This window comes from Hemiscyllium ocellatum, chromosome 44 (assembly GCF_020745735.1).
Source record: "Hemiscyllium ocellatum isolate sHemOce1 chromosome 44, sHemOce1.pat.X.cur, whole genome shotgun sequence".
NCBI lineage: Eukaryota > Metazoa > Chordata > Chondrichthyes > Orectolobiformes > Hemiscylliidae > Hemiscyllium > Hemiscyllium ocellatum.
In genome coordinates, this window is record NC_083444.1 from 11,517,490 (window position 1) to 11,543,544 (window position 26,055).

General features: G+C 51.9%; 1 protein-coding gene across 2 annotated transcripts in view; it reads right to left on the bottom strand.

Moving 5' to 3' along the window:
• The window catches only part of tfr2 (transferrin receptor 2), a 55,654-nt gene that overhangs the window by 11,143 nt on the left and 18,456 nt on the right, over positions 1–26,055 (bottom strand). For both annotated transcript variants that reach the window (XM_060854778.1, XM_060854779.1), the window contains exons 4-16: positions 24,434–24,638; positions 22,934–23,074; positions 20,624–20,732; positions 20,089–20,211; positions 17,978–18,094; positions 14,807–14,946; positions 11,915–12,093; positions 9,902–10,021; positions 7,990–8,072; positions 5,399–5,462; positions 4,347–4,414; positions 4,092–4,165; positions 945–1,029 (exon numbers count right to left, since the gene is read on the bottom strand). In XM_060854778.1, coding sequence (XP_060710761.1) covers positions 945–1,029; positions 4,092–4,165; positions 4,347–4,414; positions 5,399–5,462; positions 7,990–8,072; positions 9,902–10,021; positions 11,915–12,093; positions 14,807–14,946; positions 17,978–18,094; positions 20,089–20,211; positions 20,624–20,732; positions 22,934–23,074; positions 24,434–24,638 — 1,508 coding nt within the window. The remainder of the gene's footprint in view (positions 1–944; positions 1,030–4,091; positions 4,166–4,346; positions 4,415–5,398; positions 5,463–7,989; positions 8,073–9,901; positions 10,022–11,914; positions 12,094–14,806; positions 14,947–17,977; positions 18,095–20,088; positions 20,212–20,623; positions 20,733–22,933; positions 23,075–24,433; positions 24,639–26,055) is intronic.

Genomic DNA, 26,055 nt, shown 5'->3' on the forward strand with positions numbered 1-26,055 from the left:
GTGGTCCCCCCCTGTGTTGCTCTGCTCTGTTGTCCCCCCGCTGTGTTGCTCTGCTCTGTGCCCCCCCCTCCCCCCCTGTGTTGTTCTGCTCTGTGGTCCCCCCTGTGTTGCTCTGCTCTGTGGTCCCCATGTGTTGCTCTGCTCTATGGTCCCCCCCCTGTGTTGTTCTGCTCTGTGCCCCCCCCCGTGTTGTTCTGCTCTGTGCTCCCCCCTGTGTTGCTCTGCTCTGTGCACACCCCCCCGCCCCCCGTGTTGTTCTGCTCTGTGGTTCCCCCTGTGTTGTTCTGCTCTGTGGTCCCCCCCTGTGTTGCTCTGCTCTGTGGTCCCCCCCGTGTTGCTCTGCTCTATGGTCCCCCCCCTGTGTTGTTCTGCTCTGTGCCCCCCCCCCCGTGTTGTTCTGCTCTGTGGTTCCCCCTGTGTTGTTCTGCTCTGTGGTTCCCCCCTCTGTGTTGTTCTGCTCTGTGGTTCCCCCCCCTGTGTTGCTCTGCTCTGTGGTCCCCCCTATGTTGCTCTGCTCTGTGGTCCCCCCCTGTGTTGCTCTGCTCTGTGGTCCCCCCTATGTTGCTCTGCTCTGTGGTCCCCCCCTGTGTTGCTCTGCTCTGTGGTCCCCCCTGTGTTGCTCTGCTCTGTGGTCCCCCCCTGTGTTGCTCTGCTCTGTGGTCCCCCCCTGTGTTGCTCTGCTCTGTGGTCCCCCCCTGTGTTGCTCTGCTCTGTGCTCCCCCCTGTGTTGCTCTGCTCTGTGGTCCCCCCGTGTTGCTCTGCTCTGTGGTCCCCCCCTGTGTTGCTCTGCTCTGTGGTCCCCCCGTGTTGTTCTGCTCTGTGGTCTACCCTGTGTCAGATCGCACCCTGCAAGCTCGTGGTGATACAATGGCGCTGTGTAAGGTTTCTATGGAAATGCAGAGTGTTGTTGTTGTGTTGGGGTGGTGGTCCCCGCTCTGGCATACCTCACGGAAACTGAGTTCCATGGCGGGGACTCCGGCGAAGGCGGTGAAAGGGTAGGCGCTGCTGTCCATGGTCAGGGGCTGGAGGCTGTGGAGGAGAATCATGGTGAGGGAGAGAGCTCAGGAACACTGTGCCTCCATTAGAGAGAGACAGTTAGACCCAGGGGCAAGGGGCAGAAATCCCAGAGCCTAGTGCTGCCCGTGGTCGGGGCACCCACCAACCTGGGCACAGTGCCCCTTAACCTGGACACAGTGCCCCTTAATCTGGACACACTGTCCCCTAACCCCAACCTGGACACAGTGCCCCTTAACCTGGACACTCTGCCCCCTGACCCCAACCTGGACACAGTGTCCCCTAACCCCAACCTGGATACAATGACCCTTACCCTTATCCTGGACACAGTACCCCCTGGCCCCAACCTGGACACAGTGCCCCTTAACCCTAACCTAGACACAGTGCCCCCTGATCCCAACCTGGACACAGTGCCCCTTAACCTTAACCTGGACACAGTGCCCCTTAACCTGGACACAGTGCCCCTTAACCTTAACCTGGACACAGTGCCCCTTAACATGGACACTCTGCCCCCTGACCCCAACCTGGACACAGTGCCCCTTAACCTGGACACTCTGCCCCCTGACCCCAACCTGGACACAGTGCCCCCTGACCCCAACCTGGACACAGTGTCCCCTAACCCCAACCTGGATACAATGACCCTTACCCTTATCCTGGACACAGTACCCCTTGGCCCCAACCTGGACACAGTGTCCCTTAACCCTAACCTAGACACAGTGCCCCCTGATCCCAACCTGGACACAGTGCCCCTTAACCTTAACCTGGACACAATGCCCCTTAACCTGGACACAGTGCCCCTTAACCTTAACCTGGACACAGTACCCCCTGGCCCCAACCTGGACACAGTGCCCCTTAACCCTAACCTAGACACAGTGCCCCCTGATCCCAACCTGGACACAGTGCCCCTTAACCTTAACCTGGACACAGTGCCCCCTGATCCCAACATGGACATAGTGCCCCTGATCCCAACCTGGACACAGTGCCCCTTAACCCTAACCTAGACACAGTGCCCCCGGACCCCAACCTGGACACAGTGCACCCTTAACCTTAACCTGGACACAGTGCCCCCTGATCCCAACTTGGACACGGTGCCCCCTGACCCCAACCTGGACACAGTGCCCCTTAACCTTAACCTGGACATAGTGTCCCCTGACCCCAACCTGGACACTGTGCCCCCTGACCCCCACCTGGACACTGTGCCCTTTAACCCTAACCTGGACACAGTGTCCCTTAACCTTAACCTGGACACTGTGCCCCTTAACCTTAACCTGGACACAGTGGCCCCTGACCCCAACCTGACACAGTGCCCCCTGACCCCAACCTGGACACTGTACCCCCTGACCCCAATCTGGACACAGTGCCCCCTGATCCCAACCTGGACACAGTGCCCCCTGACCCCAACCTGGACACAGTGCCCCTTAACCTTAACCTGGACACAGTGCCCCCTGACCCCAACATTGACACATTGCCCCCTGACCCCAACCTGGACACAGTGCTCCTTAACCCTAACCTGGACACAGTGTCCCCTGACCCCAACCTTGACACAGTGCCCCTTAACCCTAACCTGGACACTGTGCCCCTTAACCTTAACCTGGACACAGTGCCCCCTGACCCCAATCTGGACACAGTGCCCCCTGATCCCAACCCGGAAACAGTACCCCCGACCCCAACCTGGACACAGTGCCCCTCAATCTTAACCTGGACACAGTACCCCCTGACCCCAATCTGGACACAGTGCCCCCTGACCCCAACCTGGACACAGTGCCCCTTAACCTGGACACAGTGCCCCCTGACCCCAACCTGAACACAGTGCCCCTTAACCCTAACCTGGACTTAGCACCCCCTTAACCCCTATGACCTGGACACAGTGAGCCGTTAACCCTAACCGGGACATGTGCTCTCTCATCCCTGACCTGGGCACAGTGGAACCATTGCCCCCCAGTCTGGCTGCAGAGCCTACCTATCCATCCCCTGACCTGGGCAGATTGCACTGAAATGTCCCAAACACGACCTTGGATGGTGGCTCGCTGGATAGTCATGCTCAATAGCCAGGCCCTCACAGGGTGATCCGGTGATGATTGGGTTTATATATAAATGGGACACGTTCATCAGATCATACTGACGGAGCTCACTCCCTGAAAAAGACCCAGGAGCTGCCCAGCTCGGTATCCTCTGGGTCTGGTCGAGGTGATGCGATGTCTAACCGACAGACACCGGGGATGGGTGGTTGGGAATTCGTGCTGCCAAACCTCCTTCTCAGGACTGGGCCTGGAGTCAGTGCTGGACAATGGACCAGGAATCGTTTCCCAGGCACTGAGGTTCAGGATGGAGTGTGACCACTCTGTGAGCACAGACACCACCCACGAGATGCTCAGGGTAGCAGATCGACGTCAGTCCAGCCTCAGTCTCCAACGATAAGGCTTCACTCCTAACACCCAACGGTCAAATTAAACCAGATCTTTTTCTGCAGAGCATAAAAACAGGGTCCCATGACACGAACCCAACCTCACACCCGCTCTTGCCTACAACAGTCCAGCCACATCAGATTCCCTACCGTGTGGAAACAGGCCCTTCAGCCCAACAAGTCCACACCAACCCTCCAAAGACTAACCCACCCAGACCCATTTCCCTCTGACTAACGTACTCAACACTACCGGCAATTTAGCATGGCCAATCCACCTGACCTACACATCTTTGGACTGTGGGAGGAAACCCATGCAGACACGGGGAAACTCCACAAGGACAGTCGCCCGAGGCTGGAATCGAACCCGGGTCCCTGGTGCTGTGAGGCAGCAGCGCTAACCACTGAGCCACCGTGTCGCCCCTTTCGTTTTGGAGTATGAGATTTCACTGCTGGGATATAGACTATAAGAAATAGGAACAGGAGGAGGCCATTCCACCCCTCGACTCTGCTCCACCCCTTCGATACCTACCCTTTCACCATTGTTTCCCCAACCATTTGGAAATCTATCTCAGCCCTCAATAGACACGGGATATGCCCCTTCCCCCGTAACATCCCCTAAACTCCTTCCCCCTGTGGCAACCACATTCCCCTCCCCCGCCCAGTTTTTACCTACATTTCGGTGAGTTCCAGAGGCCGACTCACGATCTGTTTGTAGTACCGCCAATTGTCTTGCAAAGAGTCGCTGATCTGCCATAACAGAGGACACACCGGGTTAGAGACATTGGCCCTAGTCGTCAATATCCGTCAGACACCGCGTGCCAAAGGCTTGGGAAAGGGGGTGAGGTGGGGAATGGGGACGGGCCGTGGCAGTGGGATGTGGGGAGAAGGGTATAACAAACCAGCAGCAGCTGGGGTTCGTACAACCAACCTGCTTAATCGTCGCCTTTATCAAATTGTGGAGGAGCGGACTAGACTCAGTGTGTAGTTTGCCTTTCCCTGGAGAAGGAATAAATATTAGTGCAGGCACTACACGCTGGTTGACTCGAATTAAATAGAAAATTGTTTCTGTTAAAAAAAAGAACAAAATGCTTCTGGGGAACTATACAGTGTGACAAAGACATGGAGTCTGAACTTACAGTAGTTAGGCTTCAGGTAGTTCTGAGGTCTTCTGATGCCTGCAGTCACAGTTTCTCAGATTTACTGGGCTCTCAGCTGAGTACGCTCCCACATAGCCCTATTCTGCTGAGGCCTGAAGCTGGGTCAGACAACGCAGGACGGACCTGAACAGCTGCAACAGGCCTGAGGCCTAGCTCAAAGAGCTGTCTTCAGACTGAGGTGGGAGAACAGTAGGCCGCAAAGCCTGATGACTTGAACAGAAGCAACAGGCTTGAAGCCTAGCTCAAAGAGCCATCTTCAGACTGAGGTGGGAGAACAGCAGGCCGCAAAGCCTGATCACCCAGTTGAGATATTAGCTGCTAGAGAGGGAACAGTCCTGCACTTTTGTGGTTCATTACCTTATACGGCTGATGCCCTGGGGTGATCCAGGATTCTGAGGGGCCTTTGGGGGTGGGGCAATTGAGGGGCCAGTTACCTCTGGGAATGTCACTGAAAATGGAGGCTTTATAGGGAGGAATCCTGTTTCCAAGGCTCAATATTTGGCCAATTCCCAGCAGGCTCTGGGCCTAGTCCAGGGAAGCCTTGTGGACACTTGGGCCATGGGGTGGAGAGAGCCAAACAGCCTAGATTTCTAAACAGGCCGAAGGGCTCAATGTGAGAATGACAGTCAGCGTCTCTGGGCTGTGGATTCAGCACTTTGATGTTACGATGTCACATCCACCGTGTAAGTTCAGAAAAGTGACCGAGTGGTAGGGAACAGGTCAGGCTGATGGGGAAATGGCCAAGAAAGAGACCCTTGGATTCAGGGATTAGCGACTGGGTTGCTCAGGATATTCTCGGATGGAAGGGAAGGAAGATTCTTACCCAGGACAGCTTTATCGAGGCTGAAGTAAGCTGCTGCCTTGAGGTGCATCATAGTCAGGTAACCCTGCAGGCAGATTCACAGAGGATTTACTCAGACGCTTTAAGATCCTAGAGGGCTTACAGAAGCCATTAGCTCCTGAAACATACCTTAAAGGGTTATTGCTCCAGGCCTGGATTATCCCCTCCGCATCTCTCTACTCCAGTCCCTATCTCACTCTGTCTCCTTGACCTTTCATCTGTCCCATTCTCCCTGTTCTGTCACCCCTCCCATCATCCTTCCCTTTTCCAACCGTTCATCTATCCTTCCACTTCTCACTGCACCCCCTCCAAACCCGCCCCTCCTCACCACCCTCGCTCCAGTGACCTCTCCCCCTTCCATGACATCAGCATCCCACTCCCCTCCTGGCAATACCCTCTCTCTTGGTTCCACTTGCTCCTTTTTCCCTCCCCCTATCCAGCCCCCCACAACACCAGGGACTGGCCCCTACCCCTCTTCCCCAGCCCTTCCCCCCCTCCCTCTGGTCCTCAACCCCTTTCCAGCCCTCCCTTCTCCTCCCCCATGACCACTCTCCTGTACCCCCTCACTCTCTCCTCCCCCATGACCACTCTCCTGTACCCCCTCACTCTCTCCTCCCCCATGACCACTCTCCTGTACCCCCTCACTCTCTCCTCCCCCATGACCACTCTCCTGTACCCCCTCACTCTCTCCTCCCCCATGACCACTCTCCTGTACCCCCTCACTCTCTCCTCCCCCATGACCACTCTCCTGTACCCCCTCACTCTCTCCTCCCCCATGACCACTCTCCTGTACCCCCTCACTCTCTCCTTCCCCATGACCACTCTCCTGTACCCCCTCACTCTCTCCTTCCCCATGACCACTCTCCTGTACCCCCTCACTCTCTCCTCCCCCATGACCACTCTCCTGTACCCCCTCACTCTCTCCTCCCCCATGACCACTCTCCTGTACCCCCTCACTCTCTCCTCCCCCATGACCACTCTCCTGTACCCCCTCACTCTCTCCTCCCCCATGACCACTCTCCTGTACCCCCTCACTCTCTCCTCCCCCATGACCACTCTCCTGTACCCCCTCACTCTCTCCTCCCCCATGACCACTCTCCTGTACCCCCTCACTCTCTCCTTCCCCATGACCACTCTCCTGTACCCCCTCACTCTCTCCTTCCCCATGACCACTCTCCTGTACCCCCTCACTCTCTCCTCCCCCATGACCACTCTCCTGTACCCCCTCACTCTCTCCTCCCCCATGACCACTCTCCTGTACCCCCTCACTCTCTCCTCCCCCATGGCCACTCTCCTGTACCCCCTCACTCTCTCCTCCCCCATGACCACTCTCCTGTACCCCCTCACTCTCTCCTCCCCCATGGCCACTCTCCTGTACCCCCTCATTCTCTCCTCCCCCATGACCACTCTCCTGTACCCCCTCCCTTCTCCTCCCCCATGACCACTCTCCTGTTCCCCCTCACTCTCTCCTCCCCCATGACCACTCTCCTGTACCCCCTCACTCTCTCCTCCCCCATGACCACTCTCCTGTACCCCCTCACTCTCTCCTCCCCCATGACCACTCTCCTGTACCCCCTCACTCTCTCCTCCCCCATGACCACTCTCCTGTACCCCCTCACTCTCTCCTCCCCCATGACCACTCTCCTGTACCCCCTCTCTCTCTCTCCTCATGACCACTCTCCTGTTCCCCCTCTCTCTCTCTCCTCATGACCACTCTCCTGTTCCCCCTCCCTTCTCCTCCCCATGACCACTCTCCTGTACACCCTCACTCTCTCCTCCCCCATGGCCACTCTCCTGTTCCCCCTCCCTTCTCCTCCCCATGACCACTCTCCTGTACCCCCTCTCTCTCTCTCCTCATGACCACTCTCCTGTTCCCCCTCTCTCTCTCTCCTCATGACCACTCTCCTGTTCCCCCTCCCTTCTCCTCCCCATGACCACTCTCCTGTACACCCTCACTCTCTCCTCCCCCATGACCACTCTCCTGTACCCCCTCACTCTCTCCTCCCCATGACCACTCTCCTGTACCCCCTCACTCTCTCTCCTCATGGCCACTCTCCTGTACCCCCTCACTCTCTCCTCCCCCATGACCACTCTCATGTATCCCCTCACTCTCTCCTCCCCATGACCACTCTCATTCCTGTTATCCCACCCCTGTAACGCATTCCTTGACCTCAATCATCTCCCCAGTGACCCTCCCCTCTCCTCCCCTGGCCCCTCCCATCTCCTCCCAGTGACCCCTACCCTCTCCACACCATGAACCCTCCCCTTCTCCCAGTGACCCTTCCCCCTCTTCACCATGACCCTCCGCTCTCCTTCCAGTGGCCCCTCTCCTCCCCTCACTGCAACACCTCCCCTCTCCTCCCCGACCCCTCCCCTCTCCTCACCGTGACCCCTCCCCTCTCCTCACCACGACCCCTCCCCTCTCCTCACCACGACCCCTCCCCTCTCCTGACCATGACCCTCCCCTCTCCTCACCATGACCCTCCCCTCTCCTCACCATGACCCCTCCCTTCTCCTGACCATGACCCCTTCCCTCTCCTCCCCTGACTAGTCCCCTTTGCCCCATGCCCTACCTCCAGCCACTCGGTGGCGCCGACGCTGCCGAATTCACCTGCGTCCCAGCTGGCAAAGAGCAAGCTCCTCCGCGGCCTGAACCCTAATGGAGGAGGCCACAGTTAGTGTCGGCTGGGGTCAGCGCAGCGGGAAGGTAAATATCCTCAACGTCAACCTGGCCTGCCTCCCTTGGTAATCAACTTGGCAATGCCTCAGCCAATCAGGATCAATGCTGCAATTTCTCAGCTAATCAGAGTCAACTGGCCAACCAATCAGCACCCTTTTCCCCTGAGGTATAAATTGCTGTGCAAGTGCCTGAAATTTGGCATTCTTGCAATTGGTCCTGATCAGTGGAAGTTGGGAAAGTATTTGTTCCACAGCGTTCATGCTGGGAGTTGCTGGTTCTGAAGGCATGATTATTCCTTCACCTCTGGGCATAAGGATGCTCCGGACCAATCCAGAAAAGCTGGCAATCACTCATACCCATTTGCAAAGCTCCCACCCACCCCCCTCAGTGAGATGTGACCACCTATGATTATAGGGCAAGCTGCTGTCACCCAGACGTCTTTTCGATGGGAATGGTTTAGCAAGACCGTCCGACCACAATAACCCGTGCTGATAATCCTTGAACACAGTGAAGGGACCCCTTTCTCAGGAGCAGGTCTGACACCGAGATAGTCCTGGCAGAGGGTCACAAGGTTACTTCAGAAAGTAAGTTATAAAGCCCTAGGGAAAATTGATGTACAGCGGGATCTGGGTGTTCAGGTACATTGTTCCCTGAAGATGGCAACGCAGGTCAATAGAGTGGTCAAGAATGGATACAGCATGCTTTCCTTCATCGGACAGGGTATTGAATGCAAGAGACCGGTATGTCGTAAATCACACAACACCAGGTTATAATCCAACTGGTTTATTTGGAAGCACACTAGCTTTCAGAGCACCACTCCTTCATCAGGAAGCTGTCATCACAACCATCTGATGAAGGAGTGGCGCTCCAAAACTAGTTCTTCCAAATATAACCTGGTGTTGTGTGATTTTTTAACCTTGTACACCCCAGTCCAACACCAGCGTCTCCAAATCATTGGTATGTCATTTCACAGTTGTACAGGACATTGGTTCGGCCACATTTGGAATCCTGATACCGTTCTGGTCACCACATTACCAAAAGGATGTGGACACTTTGGAGAGGGTGCAGAGGAGGTTCACCAGGATGTTGCCTGGTTGGAGGGTGCTAGCTATGAAGAGGAGTTGAGTAGATTAGGATTATTTTCATTAGAAAGATGGAGGCTGAGGGGGGGACCTGACTGAGGTTGACAAAATCATGAGAGGTATAGACAGGCTGGATAGCAAGAGGCTTTTTCCCAGAGTCGGGGACCCAATTATTAGGGGTCACAAGTTCAAGGTGATGGTCATCAGAGGTCACGCGGCCATACGTGGAGGAGTATAGACACTGTGGGGGGGTCCTGAGGTCTGAGGGAAACACCAGAGGCACAAAGGTCATGGGTCAACACCCGGGGCTCACCCGCTCTCTGTCACGTCAGGACAGTGGAAGCGGCACTGCGCCCGGGTTTGGAGATAGGGTGGTGGGAGTCAGGTCCCATAGTTCACCCCGACACCCCCCACCCCACTCCACCCCACCAAGTGACCCAGCTTTGTCTGGGTACAGAGTGATCCAGCATCAGTCAGAGCTGGGTGTGAAGACCCCCGTGGGCGACCAGCCGCTGGTGAGGATTAGCGGATGGGCGACCTGAGGGACATAAACTGGGTCGAAAACATCTCTGCACGGTCAGGGCAAGATAAACAGGAGCAGGAGGATGGAACAGAGAGAGATGTGTAGATGTGGCCTACGGCTAGAAGGAAGGACCAGTGGTAGCACGGGGCCAGAGGGCTGAATGGCCGTTTCCAAGCCGGGGGAAAGGGGCTGGTTCTTACCGTTTGCCACCATTTGGGAAAAGGTCTGGGCCAATTCGAGGAGAATGGCAGTGCCCACCCCGGACTTTGCAGCCCCTTTCCCCCAGGAATCTCGCTGTGCCCCGAAGATGATGTAGCGATCTGTAAAAGGGAAGAGAAAGCAGTGAGTGTTAGGGAGCCCAGAGAGAGAGAGAGAGACAGAGAGAGAGAGAGAGAGACAGACAGAGAGAGAGAGACAGACAGAGAGACAGACACAGAGAGAGTCCAGAGAGAGAGAGACAGAGAGAGAGACAGACACAGAGAGAGTCCAGAGAGAGAGAGACAGAGAGAGAGAGAGACGGAGAGAGAGAGACAGAGAGCGTGAGAGAGACAGAGAGAGAGAGAGAGAAAGCCCAGAGAGAGAGAGACAGAGAGAGAGAGAGACAGAGACACAGATACAGAGAGAGCCCGGAGAGAGAGAGAGACAGAGAGAGAGAGGCTGCTCCCCATCTCACACAAAGGTAGGCAGTGTCAGCCAATTGGCCGTTGGAGCCTCCACCACTGATCATGCCTGATAACCGACTGTCCCCTGTCCCTCTGACCTACCCAAACCCTACAGTCCCAAATCCAACTCTTTCTTGAAGTCACACAGTGTTCTGGCATCAATCACTCAGAAGGCAAGGGTGCTTCCACAGTCACTTTCACAGCTCCAGTTCAGCCACCGGGATTTCACACACACACACACTCACACTCACACATAAACACACACAGAGAAACTCACACACACACTCACATAAACACACACACACCGACCTTCACAAACACAAATACACATACACATTCACACACGCATTCACTCACACGCAAATACACACATTCACTGACACACACGCACACACCATGACAGCCTGCATCAATACACTGTCAATACCCTCTACACTGTCCCCATCAAACACTCCCACGGACAGGGACAACACGGGGTTAGATACAGAGTAAAGCTCCCTCTACATTGTCCCCATCAAACACTCCCAGGGACAGGGACAGCACAGGGTTAGATACAGAGTAAAGCTCCCTCTACACTGTCCCCCCATCAAACACTCCCCAGGACTGGGACAGCACAGGGTTAGATACAGAGTAAAGCCTCCTCTACACTGTCTCCCATCAAACAGTCCCAGGACAGGGACCCCACGGGGTTAGATACAGAGTAAAGCTCCCTCTACACTGTCCCCCATCAAACACTGCCAGGACTGGGACAGCCTGGGGTTAGACACAGAGTAAAGCTTCCTCTACACTGTCCCCATCAAACACTCCCAGGACAAGGACATCCTGGGGTTAGACACAGAGTAAAGCTCCCTCTACACTGTGGAAAGTGAGGACTGCAGATACTGGAGATCAGAGCTGAAAATGTGTTGCTGGAAAAGCGCAGCAGGTCAGGCAGCATCCAAGGAGCAGGAGAATCGACGTTTCGGACATGAACCCTTCTTCAGGAATCCCTCTACACTGTCCCCCATCAAACACTCCCAGGACAGGGACCCCACGGGGTTAGATACAGAGTAAAAATCCCTCTACACTATACCCCCATCAAACACTCCCAGGACAGGGACAGCACAGGGTTAGATACAGAGTAAAGCTCCCTCTACACTGTCCCCCATCAAACACTCCCAGGACAGGGACAGCACAGGGTTAGATACAGAGTAAAGCTCCCTGTACACTGTGCCTCCCATCAATCACTCCCAGGACAGGGACAGCCACAGGGTTAGATACAGAGTAAAGCTTCCTCTACACTGTCCCCCATCAAACACTCCCAGGACAGGGACAGCACAGGGTTAGATACAGAAGGCGAGAATCGAACACTTGGGGGTTTTGCTGGGCTCAGGGTAAATGCAGCACAGGGTTGTGAACAGGACAGGGTAAGAGTTAGGAGATGGGGTGTGGGTTGGGTGGGATTTCGCTGGGTGGGTAAGGGACAGGAAGCATGGGGCTGGATACCCCTTGCTCAGTCCCTCCCACAGCCTACTCCTCTGGTTAGTCACGAGAACACAGCGCCATCCTCACCGGGTTCCGAGAAGCCATCGATGGAGCCAAAGATGTTGTTGATCATCGTGGGAACCATGCGACTGGTGATGCTGAGCTGGAGCTGATCTCCAGGATTCTCCAAGTCAGGGCCCAGCTTGTAGGAGAGGCCAGGGAGTCTGCCCTTCCAGAGTGGGGGTGCCGCAGGACCCTTTAACTTGCTGCAAATCCCAGAGAAAAGAGCATGCTGTGAGAACTGGACCTTCATTGGCTGTTCCACTGGAGGCCACTGGACACTATCTTTTGGGATTGTCCGTAATTACCCCTTCAACTGGCCAGTGTACGTATCGTCACAGGGTCTTACAGCACGGAAACAGACCCTTCGGTCCAACCCGTCCACGCCAACCAGATATCCCAACCTAATCCAGTCCCACCTGCCAGCACTTGGCCCATATCCCTCCAAACCCTTCCTATGAAATTAGACAGCACCTCAGTAAACAAGACTGAGATAATGCTCAGAGTTTCCACACGCAATTTCTGAAAGGGGGCACTCACTCTCTCTCTGAGTTTTGTGCACGTTTCTGCATGTATCCAGGTGCTATGGCAAATCCTCTGATGGATCCTGGCCAGGAGTGACACCACAAACCCCTCCTTCTATCCCCCGTTAAAAACTGACACACACTACCACCCCTCCCCTCGTGTGTGTGTGTGTGTCTGTCTGTCTGTGAGTGTGTGTCTGTGTGTGTGTGTGTGTGTGTCTGTCTGTCTCTGTGAGTGTGTGTGTGTGTGTAAGAGTGTGAGAGTGTGTGTATGAGTGTGTGTGTGTCTGTATGTGAGTGTCTGTGTGTGTGTGCGTGTGTCTATGTGTGCATGCGTCTGTATGTGTGTGTCTGCGTGTGTGTGAGTGCCTGTGTGTGTGTATCTGTGTGTGTGTCTTTGTGAGTGTCTGTGTGTATGTGTGTCTGTGTGTGGGTCCGTGTGTGTGAGTGCCTGTGTGTGTCTGCGTGTGTGTCTGTGTGTGAGTGTCTGTGTGTGTGTGTCTGTGTTTGCGGTTGTGTGAGTGTTTGTGTGTGTGTCTGTGTCTGTGTGTGAATGTCTGTGTGTGTGTGTGTGAGTGTCTGTGTGTGTCTGTGTGTGTCTGTATGTGTCTGTGTGTTTGAGTGTGTGTGTTTCTGTGTGTGTGCATCTATGTGTGCGAGTGTCTGTATGTGCGTGTCTGTGTGTGTGAGTGTCTGTGTGTGTGTGTGAATGTCTATGTGAGTGTGTGTGTTAGTGTCTGTGTGTGAGTGTCTGCGTGTGTCTGTGTGTGTATGTATCTGTGTCTGTGTGTGTGTGTCTGTGTGTGTCTGAGTGTGTGTCTTTGTGTGTGTGTGTCTGTGTGTGTGTTTGTCTGTGTGTGTGTGTCTTTGTATGTGTGTGTGTGAATGTCTGTGTGTGAGTGCCTGTGTATGTGTGTGTGTGAAAGAGTGTTTGTGTGTGAGTGTGTCTGTGTCAGTGTCTGTGTGTCTGTGTCTATGTGTGCGTGACTAAGTGTGTCTGTGAGTGTATGTGTCTGTGTGTGTTAGTATCTATGTGTGTCTGTGTGTGTGAGTGCCTGTGTGTGTGTGTCTATGCATGTGTATCTGTGTGTGTCTGTATGTCTGTGTGTGAGTGTGTCTTTGTGTGAGTGTCTGTGTCTGTGTGTGAGTGTGTGTGTGTCTTTGTGTCTGTGTCTGTGAGTGTGTTTGTGTGTGTGTCAGTATGTGTGTGACTGTGTGAGTGCCTGTGTATGTCTGTCTGTCTGTGTGTGTGTGTTTGTGTGTGTGAGTGTTTGTGTGTGTGTGTGTCTGTGTGTGTGTGAGAGAAAGTGTCTGTGTGTGTTTGTCTGTGTGTGTGCCTGTGAGTGTCTGTGTGTCTGTGTCTATGTGTGCATCTGTGAGTGTATGTGTCTGTGTGTGTGTGAATATCTATGTGTGTCTGTGTGTGTGAGTGCCTGTGTGTGTGTCTGTGTGTGTCTATGCATGTGTATCTGTGTGTGTGTCTGTGTGTGAGTGTGTGTCTTTGTGTGTGAGTGTCTGTGAGTTTGTCTGTGTGTGTGTGTGTCTCTGTGTGTGTGACTGTGTGAGTGCCTGTCTGTGTCTGTGTGTGTTTGTGTGTGTGAGAGAGAGTGTCTGTGTGTGTGTGTGTGTGTGTGTGAGTCTGTGTGTGTGTCTGTGTGTGTGAGTTCCTGTGTATGTATCTCTGTGTGTGTGTGTGAATGTCTGTGTGCGTGTGTGTCTGTGTGTGTGAATGTCTCCGTGTGTTTGTCCGTGTCTGTGTTTGAGTGTCTGTGTGTGTGTGTATGTGTGTGTGTGCCTGTATGTGTGTCTGTGTTGTATGTGTGTCTGTGTTTTGTCTGTATGTGTATCTGTGTGAGTGTCTGTGGGTGTGTCTGTGTGTGTGTGAATGTCTGTGTGTGTGTGAATGTCTGTGTATGTATCTGTGGGTGTGTCTGTGTGTGTGAGTGTCTGTGAATGTCTGTGTATGTATCTGTGTGTGTGTGTCTGTGTGTGTGAATGTGTGTGTGTGTATATCTGTGTGTGTGTGTCTGTGTGTGTGAATGTCGGTGTGTATGAGTGTCTGTGTGTGTGTGAATGTCTGTGTATGTATCTGTTGTGTGTGTGTGTCTGTGTGTGTGTGAGTGTCTGTGTGTGTGAATGTCTGTGTATGTATCTGTGTGTGTGTGTCTGTGTGTGTGTGTGTGTGTGTCTGTGTGCGTGTGTGAATGTCTGTGTGTGTCTGTGCGTGTGTGTGTCTTGTGTGTGTGAATGTCTGTGTGTGTGTCTATGTCTATGTGTGTGTGTGTCTGTGTCTGAGTGTGTGTGTCTGTGTGTGAGTGTGTGTGTGAGTGTCTGTGTGTGTGTGTCTGTGTGTGTGTGTGTGTGTGTGTATGTGTATGCTGGACTCTGTGCTTACCTCATGAGTTGAATGGCGGCATTGGCACTGATGGGCTGTGCGACAATTCCGGGAAGGGCCGATGAGTTGATGGGTGGGAACTGTGTGTGGTTGAAGGAAGGGAAGCCGGGTGTGAAAGGATCTCCTGTCCCAAGGTGGACCTGAATGGGAGACAAGATGTGGAGGAGTGACTCAGCGGTCTCTTCAAAAAAACATTGAGGATCCCACCCGTCTCTCCCCATTCACCTGGAGACCCAGCCAGAACAAAGTCAGGCAACCGCACAGAGTGGCCCATCAGCCCATCTCTCCGGTTCCCTATCTCTGAACGGGCTCATATAGCACAGAAACAGACCCTTCAGTCTAATACGTCCGTGCTGACCAGATATCCTAACCTCACCTAGTCCCACCTTGCCAACAACTGGCCCATATCCCTCCAAACCCTTCCTAATCATACACCCATCCACATGCCTTTTAAATGCTGTAACTGTACCAGCCTTCACTACTTCCTCTGGCAGCTCATTCCATACACCTACCATCCTCTGTGTGAAAAAGTTGCCCCTTAGGTCCCTTTTAAATCTTTCCTCTCTCACCCTAAACCTATGCCCTCTAGTTCTGGACTCCCCTACCCTAGGGATAAAGCCCTTGTCTATTTATCCTATCCATGCCCGTCATGATTTGGTAAGTGTCTGTGTCTATAAGGTCACCCCTCAGCCTTCGACGCTGCAGGGAAAACAGCCCCAGCCTGTTCAGCCTCTCCCTGTAGCTCAAACCCTCCAACCCCAGCAACATCCTTGTAAATCTTTTCTGAACCCTTTCAAGTTTCACAACATCCTTCCTGTAGCAGGGAGAGCGGAGCTGAACGTAGTATCCCAAAAAGTGGCCTAACCAATCCACTCCTTTCCTTCTTGTCTCTTTCAGGGCTAGATTCCTCTTTCACCCCATCACAATTACTGCAATCTGAGAACCTTTCCTTCCTGCAACCAGTGTGGTAAAATGCCAAACTCTGTAATTGTTTGAAACTTGTATCACATGAAGACAATGTAGTTCAGAAGCAGATTAACACACTTACCTTCCTTGCTCAGATCTTTGAGATCAGGGTTAGAATGTCACGTTGAGGTTGGACAGGACATGAATGAGGCCACATTTGGACTGCTGTGTCCTGTTCTGGTCTCCCTGCTGTCGAAAGGGTACTATTAAAGCTGGAGAGGGTTCAGAAAAGATTTACCAGGATGTTACTGGGACTGGAGGGATTGCGTTGTAAGGAAAGGCTGGGATAATTTTCACTGGAAAGTGTCAGAGGCTGAGGGGTGACGTTGTAGAGGTTTATAAAATCATGAAGGATATAGATAAGGTGAATGGCCATGGTCTTTTCCCTAGGATTTCGGGGGGGGGGGGTGCGGGGCGGAGTTCAAAACTAGGGAGCATATTTTTAAGGTGAGAGGGGAAAGATATAAAAATGACATAAGGGGCAATGTCTTTACACAGAGGGTGGTTTATGTGTGGAATGAACCTCCTGAGGAAGTGTTGGATGTGGGTACAGTTACAAGGTTTAAAGACATTTGGATAAGTACATCAATAGGAAAGGTTTAGAGGGATATGGGTCAAACGCAGGCAAGTGGGATGAGTTTAGTTTGGGATAATGGTGGGCATGGACTGGTTGGAGCATAGGGTCTGTTTCCCTGCTGGATGACTCTATCTAGGATCAGTGAATCCTAACAGCGACCATGGCCACTATGCCTCAGAAAGTGCCTCACATTGGCCACAACATAATTTGAGATCGTAGATTAGATTCCCTACAGTGTAGAAACAGGCCCTTCAGCCCAACCAGTCCACACCAACCCTCCGTAGAGCAACCCACCCAGACCCATTCCCCTACATTCCCTCTGACTAATGCACCGAACACTACAGGCATTTTACCAATTCACCTAACCTGCACATTTGTGGGCGGCACGGTGGCACAGTGGTTAGCACTGCTGCCTCACAGTGCCAGAGACCCGGGTTCAATTCCCGCCTCTGACTGTGTGGAGTTTGCACGTTCTCCCTGTGCCTGCGTGGGTTTCCTCTGGGTGCTCCGGTTTCCTCCTACAGTCCAAAGATGTGCTGGTCAGGTGACTTGGCCGTGTTAAATTGCCCGTAAGGTGTTAGGTAAGGGGTAAATGTAGGGGTGTGGGTGGGTTGCGCTTCGGCGGGTCGGTGTGAACTTGTAGGGCCGAAGGGTCTGTTTCTACACTGTAAGTAATCTAATCTAATCTTTGAACTGTGGGAGGAACCCAGAGGAAACCCACGCAGACACGGGGAGAATGTGCAAACTCCACACAGACAGTTGCCCGAGGCAGGAATTGAACCCGGGTCCCTGGCGCTGTGAGGCAGCAGTGCTAACCACTGAGCCACCGTGCATTCTGAGGACGAATATAGAAATCCAAGTTCCTCCATTTGTTCATGAACCCATACCACTTTTCAAATGTTCCTTCTCATGAATAATCCCTTTCCCACTTCTGGATTGGTTTGTGTGCCTTTTTTTGAGAGGGTGTTCCCTGCCCGTCCATCCTGCTCCACCACTGAGTGCAATCAAGTCAATCCCTTGTCACTCAAAGATCTGCCAAACTCCCCGACCTTCTCTAGAAGGGGATTCCTCACTTGAATGGCCCTCTGAGAGATAAAGAAGAGTCCCCCTCATCGTTGTTCCGATGGCGAGACCTCTTCTTAAAGCACACTCATTCGTTTTGATCTCCTCTTGGTATCCACCCAAACCCCTCCCCTCAAGATCTAACCCATTCAACCAGAGGGATAGAACTCCGGTTTGTGACAAACCTCCCCTTGGAATTTAAACCCTTGTAAACAGGGATCTGGTGAATCTACAACACAATTTATTTTCAGAAACATAGGAACTGGGAGCAGGAGTGGGCCAGTTGGCCCAGTGAGTGCAAGATTGAACACTTCCACAAAACATGCCTTTATTAGCTTTCATCATCTCGATTCTTTGACCTTCTTTGCTCCCGGGAATACATGTTGAGTCTGCATCATTTCACAATACATTACTGGCAAGGTCCCATCCCCTCCACAAGACCGAGACCTCCTTGGTGGGGGATGGGCAGGGGAGGGGGGGGGAAGGGTGTGTGTGTGAGACCTGGAAATGAATCCAGGTGGGGTTGGAAGGCGGGGAGGTGCCAGGGTTCACTGGTGTGTACTTACATGTCCTGAGACACTGCTGCTGCTGTAGAAATCCTGGCCTGTAAATCCCTGCTGATAGTCACTGGGGTCAAGATAGATCAGAACACCAGTCGCTCCATACTGCTCAGCTGAGGCTACCTGTGAACACCAACAGTCATAGAGATGTACAGCACAGAGACAGACCCTTCGGCCCAACTAATCCATGCCAACCAGATACCCCAACCCAATCTAGTCCCATTTGCCAGCATTTGGTCCAATGCTGGCCTCCAAACCCTTCCTATTTATGTCCCCATCCACCTTTTAAATGTTGCAATTGTACCAGCCTCCACCACTTTCTCTGGCAGCTCATTCCATACACTTGTCACCCTCTGTGTGAAAACGTTGCCCCTTAGGTCTCTTTTATATTGATTAGATTACTTACAGTGTGGAAACAGGCCCTTCAGCCCAACAAGTCCACACCGACCCTCCGAGCAACCCACCCAGACCTATTCCCCTACATTTACCCCTTCACCTAACACTACGGGCAATTTAGCATGGCCAATTCACTCTGACCTGCACATTTTTGGACTGTGGGAGGAAACCGGAGGAAACCCACGCAGACACGGGGAGAACGTGCAAACTCCACACAGACAGTCGCCTGAGGCGGGAACTGAACCCAGGTCTCTGGTGCTGTGAGGCAGCAATGCTAACCACTGTGCCACCGTTCCGTATCTTTCCCCTCTCACCCTAAACCTATGCCCTCTATTTCTGGACTTCCCCCACCCCAGGGAAAAGACTTTGTCTACTTACCCTATTCTTGCCCCCTCATGGTTTTATAAACCTCTATGTGGTCACCCCTCAGCCTCCAACGCTCAAGGAAAAACAGCCCCAGCCTGTTCTACCTCTCCCTGTAGCTCAAACCTTCCAACCCCAGCAACATCCTTGTAAACCTTTACTGAACCCTTTCAGGTTTAGATTAGATTATTTACAGTGTGGAAACAGACCTTTTGGCCCAACAAGTCCACACCGACCCTCCGAAGAGCAACCCACCCAGACCCATTCTTCTACATTTACTCCTTCACCTAAGACTACGGGTAATTTAGCATGGCCAATTCACCCTAACCTGCACATCTTTGGACTGTGGGAGGAAACCGGAGCACCCGGAGGAAACCCACGCAGACACGGGGAGAATGTGCAAACTCCACACAGACAGTCACGAGGCTGGAATCGAACCTGGGACCCAGTGCTGTGAGGCAGCAGTGCTAACCACCGAGCCACTGTGCCATTTCACATCATCTTTCCTATAGCAGGGAGGTTGGATTTACATGTGGCTTAACCAATATCCCAGACAGATGGAACATGACCTCCCAACTCCTATACTCAATGCACTAACCAATGAAGGGAAGGATAACAAAAGCCTTCTTCAGAACCCTATCAGGTCACCTTACAGCAGGAATTACTCTCCCAGGGACAGCACAGGATTAGATACAGGGTAAAGCTCCCTCTACACTGACCCCCCCCATCAAACACTCCCAGGACAGGGACAGCTTGGGGTTATATACATAGTAAAGCTCCCTCTACCGTGTTGTCCCCATCAAACACTCCCAGGACCGGGGCAGCATGGGGTTAGATACAGAGTAAAGCTCCCTCTACACTGTCCCCCCATCAAACACTCCCAGGACAGGGGCAGCTCAGGGTTAGATACAGAGTAAAATACAAAGACAGTGTTATGATGTTGTCTGTCCTGTCTATCAACCAGGTGACAATCCTGGTCCTGAGGAAGGGGGTTATTTGATTGATGTGCGTGGGATCAGTGATGGGCTGGATCAGCTCAGACAGAGCAGGAGCCTCCCTACAGTCTCTCACTCCAGCCTCTCGTGCGGTCTGAACTCAAGCCTGAGGCCTTCACCAGGCTTCCTCACTCGTACCACCTTCGAGTAAACTCATCCAGAAAAAAATGTAGACCATCACCTTGAGAGATCCACAGGGAATATCCTGCTGGAACACACACATAAGCAACAGAGACCAATCAGCCCATCAGGCATGCTCCCCCAACCAGTGTGACTGGCACCCCCTTCCTTGCCCATTCTCCGTTTCCATTAGTTTTTGGATGTAATCATCTTAAAGCCTTCAGTAAGTTCGATTGGACCAACCTTCTCAGCAAAGCTAATGCGTCCGACCCGGAGAATGACAATGTTGCCTTGAACAGCAACATTATGCTTCTTCAGTGTCTCAAAGTCCTCGTTTCTCCCATAGTAACCATAGACCAATCCTCCCTGCAAAATCACAAAAACAGGCCTGATCATTTACCGTCTCTGAACATCATCAAAGTTTCACAGGGTTAGACAGAGTACAGCTAACTCTATGCTTTTAAACAGAAAGGAAAGCTCCCTCTGCATTCTCTCCCCCATCAAACACTCCCAGGACAGGGGCAGCATGGGGTTAGATACAGAGTAAAGCTCCCTCTACACAGTTCCCCCCATCCCAGGACAGGGATAGCACAGGGTTAGATACAGAGTAAAGCTCTCTCTACACTGTCCCCCATCAAACACTCTCAGGACAGGGACAGCACGGAGTTTGAAAATAAAAGAATTAATCAAATACTTAGCTGCAGTTGGAGGTTTGGTTCCATCTTATGGAGGTGATTGGTTAATGCAGGTTACCCATGTTCATACCCACAACACTCACCGAGGCCACTCCGTTCGGACTGTAGGCAAAATACGCCTCGTTGTCAAGGTCCACCTTCTCCAGAATTGTGCCATTTTCATTGGTCACCCACAGGTAGTTTGGAGAAGAGCTACGTTTGGGAAGAGGACAAACATTCAGTCATCTTATGAAGCTCAAATTTGTACCACTCCAGTGCACCCTCAACTGGCCTCAGTTATGGACATTGCTCATTAAGAAATATACAAAGGCAAAAAAGATGGTGCAGAAAAATATTTGGGAGAATGGCACAGTGGTGAGGAGTGTGTGTGTGTATCTGTGTGTGTGTGTGTGTGAGGGTCTGGGTGAGTGTGTGAATGTGAGTGTGTGCCTGTGTGCGTGCCTCTGTGTGTGCGTGTCTATGTGTGTGTGTCTGTGTGTGTGAGTCGTTGTGTGTCTGTGTCTGTGTGAGGGTATGTCTGCTAGAGTATCTGGATGTGTTCGTGTGTGTCTCTGTGAGAGTGTATGTGTGTTTATGAGTGTGTGTGTCTGTGTGAGAGCGTGCATGTGTCTGATTGTTTGTGTGAGTCTGTTCTGCATGTGTCTCTATGTTTATAAGTGTGAGTATGTGTGTGCATGTGTTTTCACGATACGTCTATTTGTATGTATGTTTGTATCGCAGTATGTGTGTGAGGGAAACTGTCTGGGAGGGAGTGGGGTGAGGGATCAGAGTGTCACAGTGACAGTGGTGAGATATAACACAGCGTTACAATGGAGTATATCAGAGAGTGTTACAGTGAGGGATGTGGGGTATATCAGAGAGTGTCACAGTGAGTGGTGTAAAGTATATCAGAGAGTGTCACAGTGAGGGGTGTGGGGTACATCAGAGAGTATCACAGTGAGGGGTGTGGGGTATATCAGAGATTGTTACAGTGAGGGATGTGAAGTATATCAGAGAGTGTTACAGTGAGGGGTATGGGGTATATCAGAGAGTGTTACAGTGAGGGGTGTGGCGTATATCAGTGTTACAGTGAGGGGTGTGGGGTATATCAGAGAGTGTCACAGTGAGGGGTGTGGAGTATATCCGAGAGTGTTACAGTGAGGGGTGTGGGGTATATCAGAGAGTGTTACAGTGAGGAGTGTGGCATATATCAGAGTGTTACAGTGAGGGGTGTGGGGTATATCAGAGAGTGTCACAGTGAGGGGTGTGGGGTATATCCGAGAGTGTTACAGTGAGGGGTGTGGCGTATATCAGAGAGTGTCACAATGAGGGTTGTGGGGTATATCAGAGAGTGTTACAGTGAGGGGTGTGGGGTTTATCAGATTGTGTTACAGTGAGGGATGTCGGGTATATCAGAGAGTGTCACAGTGAGGGGTCTGGGGGGTATATCAAAGAGTGTCACAGTGAGGGGTATATCAGAGAGTGTTACTGAGGGGTGTGGGGTATATCAGAGAGTGTTACAGTCAGGGGTGTGGGGTATATCAGAGAGTGTTACAGTAAGGGGTGTGGGGTATATCAGAGAGTGTTACAGTGAGGGGTGTGGGGTTTATCAGAGAGTGTCACAGTGAGGGGTATGGGATATATCAGAAAGTGTTACATTGAGTAAGTGGGGTATATCAGAGTGTGTTACAGTAAGGGGTGTGGGGTATATCAGAGAGTGTTACAGTGAGGGATGTGAAGTATATCAGAGAGTGTTACAGTGAGGGGTGTGGGGTATATCAGAGAGTGTTACAGTGATGGGTGTGGGGTACATCAAGAGAGTGATATAGTGAGGGGTGTGGGGTATATCAGAGTGTCACAGTGAGAGGTGTGGGGTATATCAGAGAGAGTTACAGCGAGAGGTGTGGGGTATGTCAGAGTATGTTACAGTGAGGGGTGTGGGGTATATCAGAGAGTTTCAAAGTGAGGGGATGGGGTGTATCAGAGAGTGTTACAGTGAGGGGTGTGGGGTATATCAGAGAGTGTCACAGTGAGGGGTGTGGGGTATCTCAGAGAGTGTTACAGTGAGAGGTGTGGGGTATATCAGAGAGTGTCACAGTGAGGGGTGTGGGGTATCTCAGAGAGTGTTACAGTGAGAGGTGTGGGGTATATCAGAGACTGTTACAGTGAGGGGTGTGGGGTATATCAGAGAGTGTCACAGTGAGGGGTGTGGGGTATATCAGAGCGTGTGACAGTGAGAGGTGTGGGGTATATCAGAGAGTGTTACAGTGAGGGGTGTGGGGTATATCAGAGAGTGTTACAATGGGGGGGGGGTGTTACAGTGAAGAGTGTTACAGTGAGCGGGGGGGGAGATTGTCAAAGTGATGAAGGGTGTCACAGTGAGGGGCTTTCTGCACCCTGACCCCTGTACAGACCTGTCTGGAATTGGGAGTGAGACATAGTGTGAGTCTGCCCAGACGTGATGAAGGTTGTAGCTCTTGAATTTCTTGTGAATGGTGGTGGTGAGTTCATGGAGCCGCGAGGAGCCAGAAGGGTGTGGTTCTTCACTCACCATCCTGCAACAATGAAAGAGATTTCACTCCATTAGGCTGAGCTCTGTAATGTCCTGCTGGGAATAGGACTCATCCTGAAATCTGGCAGGAGCAACAGAGGCAAAATGTTGGCAGTACGTCCAACAGCCCTCTTTGCAAGTGTACCCCAAGTTGGCCTCCATCCCACTTCTTCCGAATTTACACTTCAACAGAAGACAAGCTAGAAACTGATGAAAGTCTGCTGAAAATATGAACATAAACTATCAAGCAACAGTTTAGCACGGCCAATCCACCCTAACCTATACATCCCTGGACACTATGGGACAATGTAGCATGGCCAATCCACCCTAACCTATACATCCCTGGACACAATGGGACAATGTAGCATGGCCAATCCACCCTAACCTGCGCATCCCTGGGGACTGTGGGTAATTTCCCCTGGCCAATCCATCCTAACCCGCACATCTTTGGACTGTGGGAGGAAACCCACGCAGACACGGGGAGAATGTGCAAACTCCACACAGGGAATTGAACACAGGTCCCTAGTGTTGTGAGGCAGCAGTGCTAACCACTGAGCCACCGTGCTGCCCTTAGATCAGAAATACAAACAAAACACTAGGCTGGAATCGAACCTGGGTCTCTGGTGCTGTGCGGCAGCAGTGCTCACCACTGAGCCCTTAACTGACCTCAACCATAACTGATCGAGATAACTGTCTTTGGCCAGCTGTAACCAACCCAGAAATGATCCAAACTCTTATGTCAGTACCTTCTGTAGGAAGTGACTTCGGCAAGAGTCCAACTGTCTGGACAATCTGTGAATGATTTTTTTTATTAATGAATTTCACCGTAACTTGACCAAAGTATTTTCCAGATAAAACCCTGTGGAATTGGTATCATTTCCCCGGTTTCTGAGCTCGTGTTTTTGAGAAGGAGAGTCATACTTGTTTTTGCAGTTTAAACCTATTGTCGATCATTTTTTGCATCAACTAGATCTTTCTTTGCTGTCTGAAGGGGCTGGCTATATAGCTCCCCATACTGTAACTAGCCACGGTCTGCCGCATTTGAAAATACTATTCCATTCAAACTCTGTCGTGACCAGTGGTGGACTACAGCAGGGGATGGAATCAATTCACCCTGCCCTGTGTTGGCTGGAGCTGGGTGTCTTCCTGGATCAGTTATGGCTGGGTGAGTCAACTTCTCTGGAGACAAATGCTGCAGATTTCACCTTCCCCTCTCGGACCCCTCTACGAGTTGGATCAGGCCTTCAACTCGCAAAATTTGACGTTTCAGGTTAAAAAGAAGGTATACTCAAATGCAATTGCTCTGTGACACCCACAAACACTCTGCGGTGTAATACTCGGTAACAGAAGTGACAGACCCAACCTGATGTGTTCGATGATGTTCTGTCGATTGGTATATTTCTTGAGCATTGCCATGAGGTCTCCCCAGTGCAGGACAGGATCCGGGTCAGTGTCTGTGTCTCGCTGATAGTCACACTCGCTGCTCACCATGGCGCTTGTACTATCTAGGCCAACCTCTTCACAGGCCTTGCAGGATCTCCGGGAGCTGGCGTAGCCAATTATAAAGGCTGGGGAGGCAATCGAACCAAAAAGCAGGTCACAGAATATCCCACTCATATCAGAAAGCGATGTTGGAGATGTGGAATCGAGCAGAGAACATAGATCATAGAACATTACAGCGCAGTACAGGCCCTTCAGCCCTCGATGTTGCGCCACCCTGTCATACTAATCTGAAGCCCATCCCACCAGAGAGTGCTGGAGGAACTCAGTAGGGTCTGGTCTTTAATGCTCTGAGTTCCCAAAGTAAGCCCTCTTCAGAACTGATCAGGAGTCACTAATCTCAACTCTTGCTCTCCCCACCCACTCATCATTTCCCATCATTCCTTTCTGTCTTCAATACTCCCAGCTGCCTGCCCCTTCGCCACCCTACCCGTGTCCCTGGCCAACATCTCTGTCTCAGTCTTGCTGAGTGCTCCAGTGAAGCTCAGCACAAGCTGGAAGAGTAGCATCTCACTTTCTGTAGGAGAAGATCTGACTTCGGACATGGCCGCACAGAACACAGAAAATCAAAGCCTGTCCAAACCAGACAAGAAACACCCAGAATGCCTCAGCATTGACCAGACAGGCTGACAAGGGAAACCAAGACATGACCATTGTCACTCACAGACCAGGGAAAACACTTCCCAAGGCATAAGCTTCCTGGACATGATAAACACATTTACCTTAGGGCAGCCTCAGTCCCCAGTGATACCAGAGCCACACAGAGCTCAGGTCAGACCGAGAGGCACCAGAATACCTCGCTCACAGGAGGGCAACAATGGAAACACCTTACTGCCAAGAAAAGGGACATTCTCACCTACCCTGGAAGAGAGCTGGAATCTCCCGATCCCATCAGGAACTGATTGATGCTGCCAGGAAGCTTCATTGTATCTACAATCAGGACATTCTGCTAATAACTGCTTTGCGATGATCACCATTGGAATTTGACAATCAAGACCATTGTATTTTCCCTAATTTTCATTAGCATTATTCTACGGTATTCCTCTAAAACCTGGCTTGATTCTCAGCTCGGGGAAGAGAGATTCAGCTACCCAGGCAGACTGTCGGTGCTGTTTCAGCTTGGTCATTTTCACCTCCGCGACGCCGCTGTGTTCATTTCACCTCGATCTGTGTTTTGTGATCTCGGCTTTATTGGGCTAATTTCTCCGACATTTTCCACCTGGGAACTCTACAGCTTTCCAGACTAAATATCGAGTTCAATAATCTTCGGGCCTGAGATCTCCCATGTCCTTTCACCCACCCCCACACACCAGGCCTTGTCACACAGTCTGCTATTACACACAACCCATGGTTAGCCACTATCAGTCCCTGTGAGCAGCCAGTCACCTTCCTAGGCTGAACATTATCCACTCCTACTCTCTATTTGAGCTCTATCACCACCTCTCTTCCAACTCTATCTTCTGTATATAAACCAACGTTTTCCTA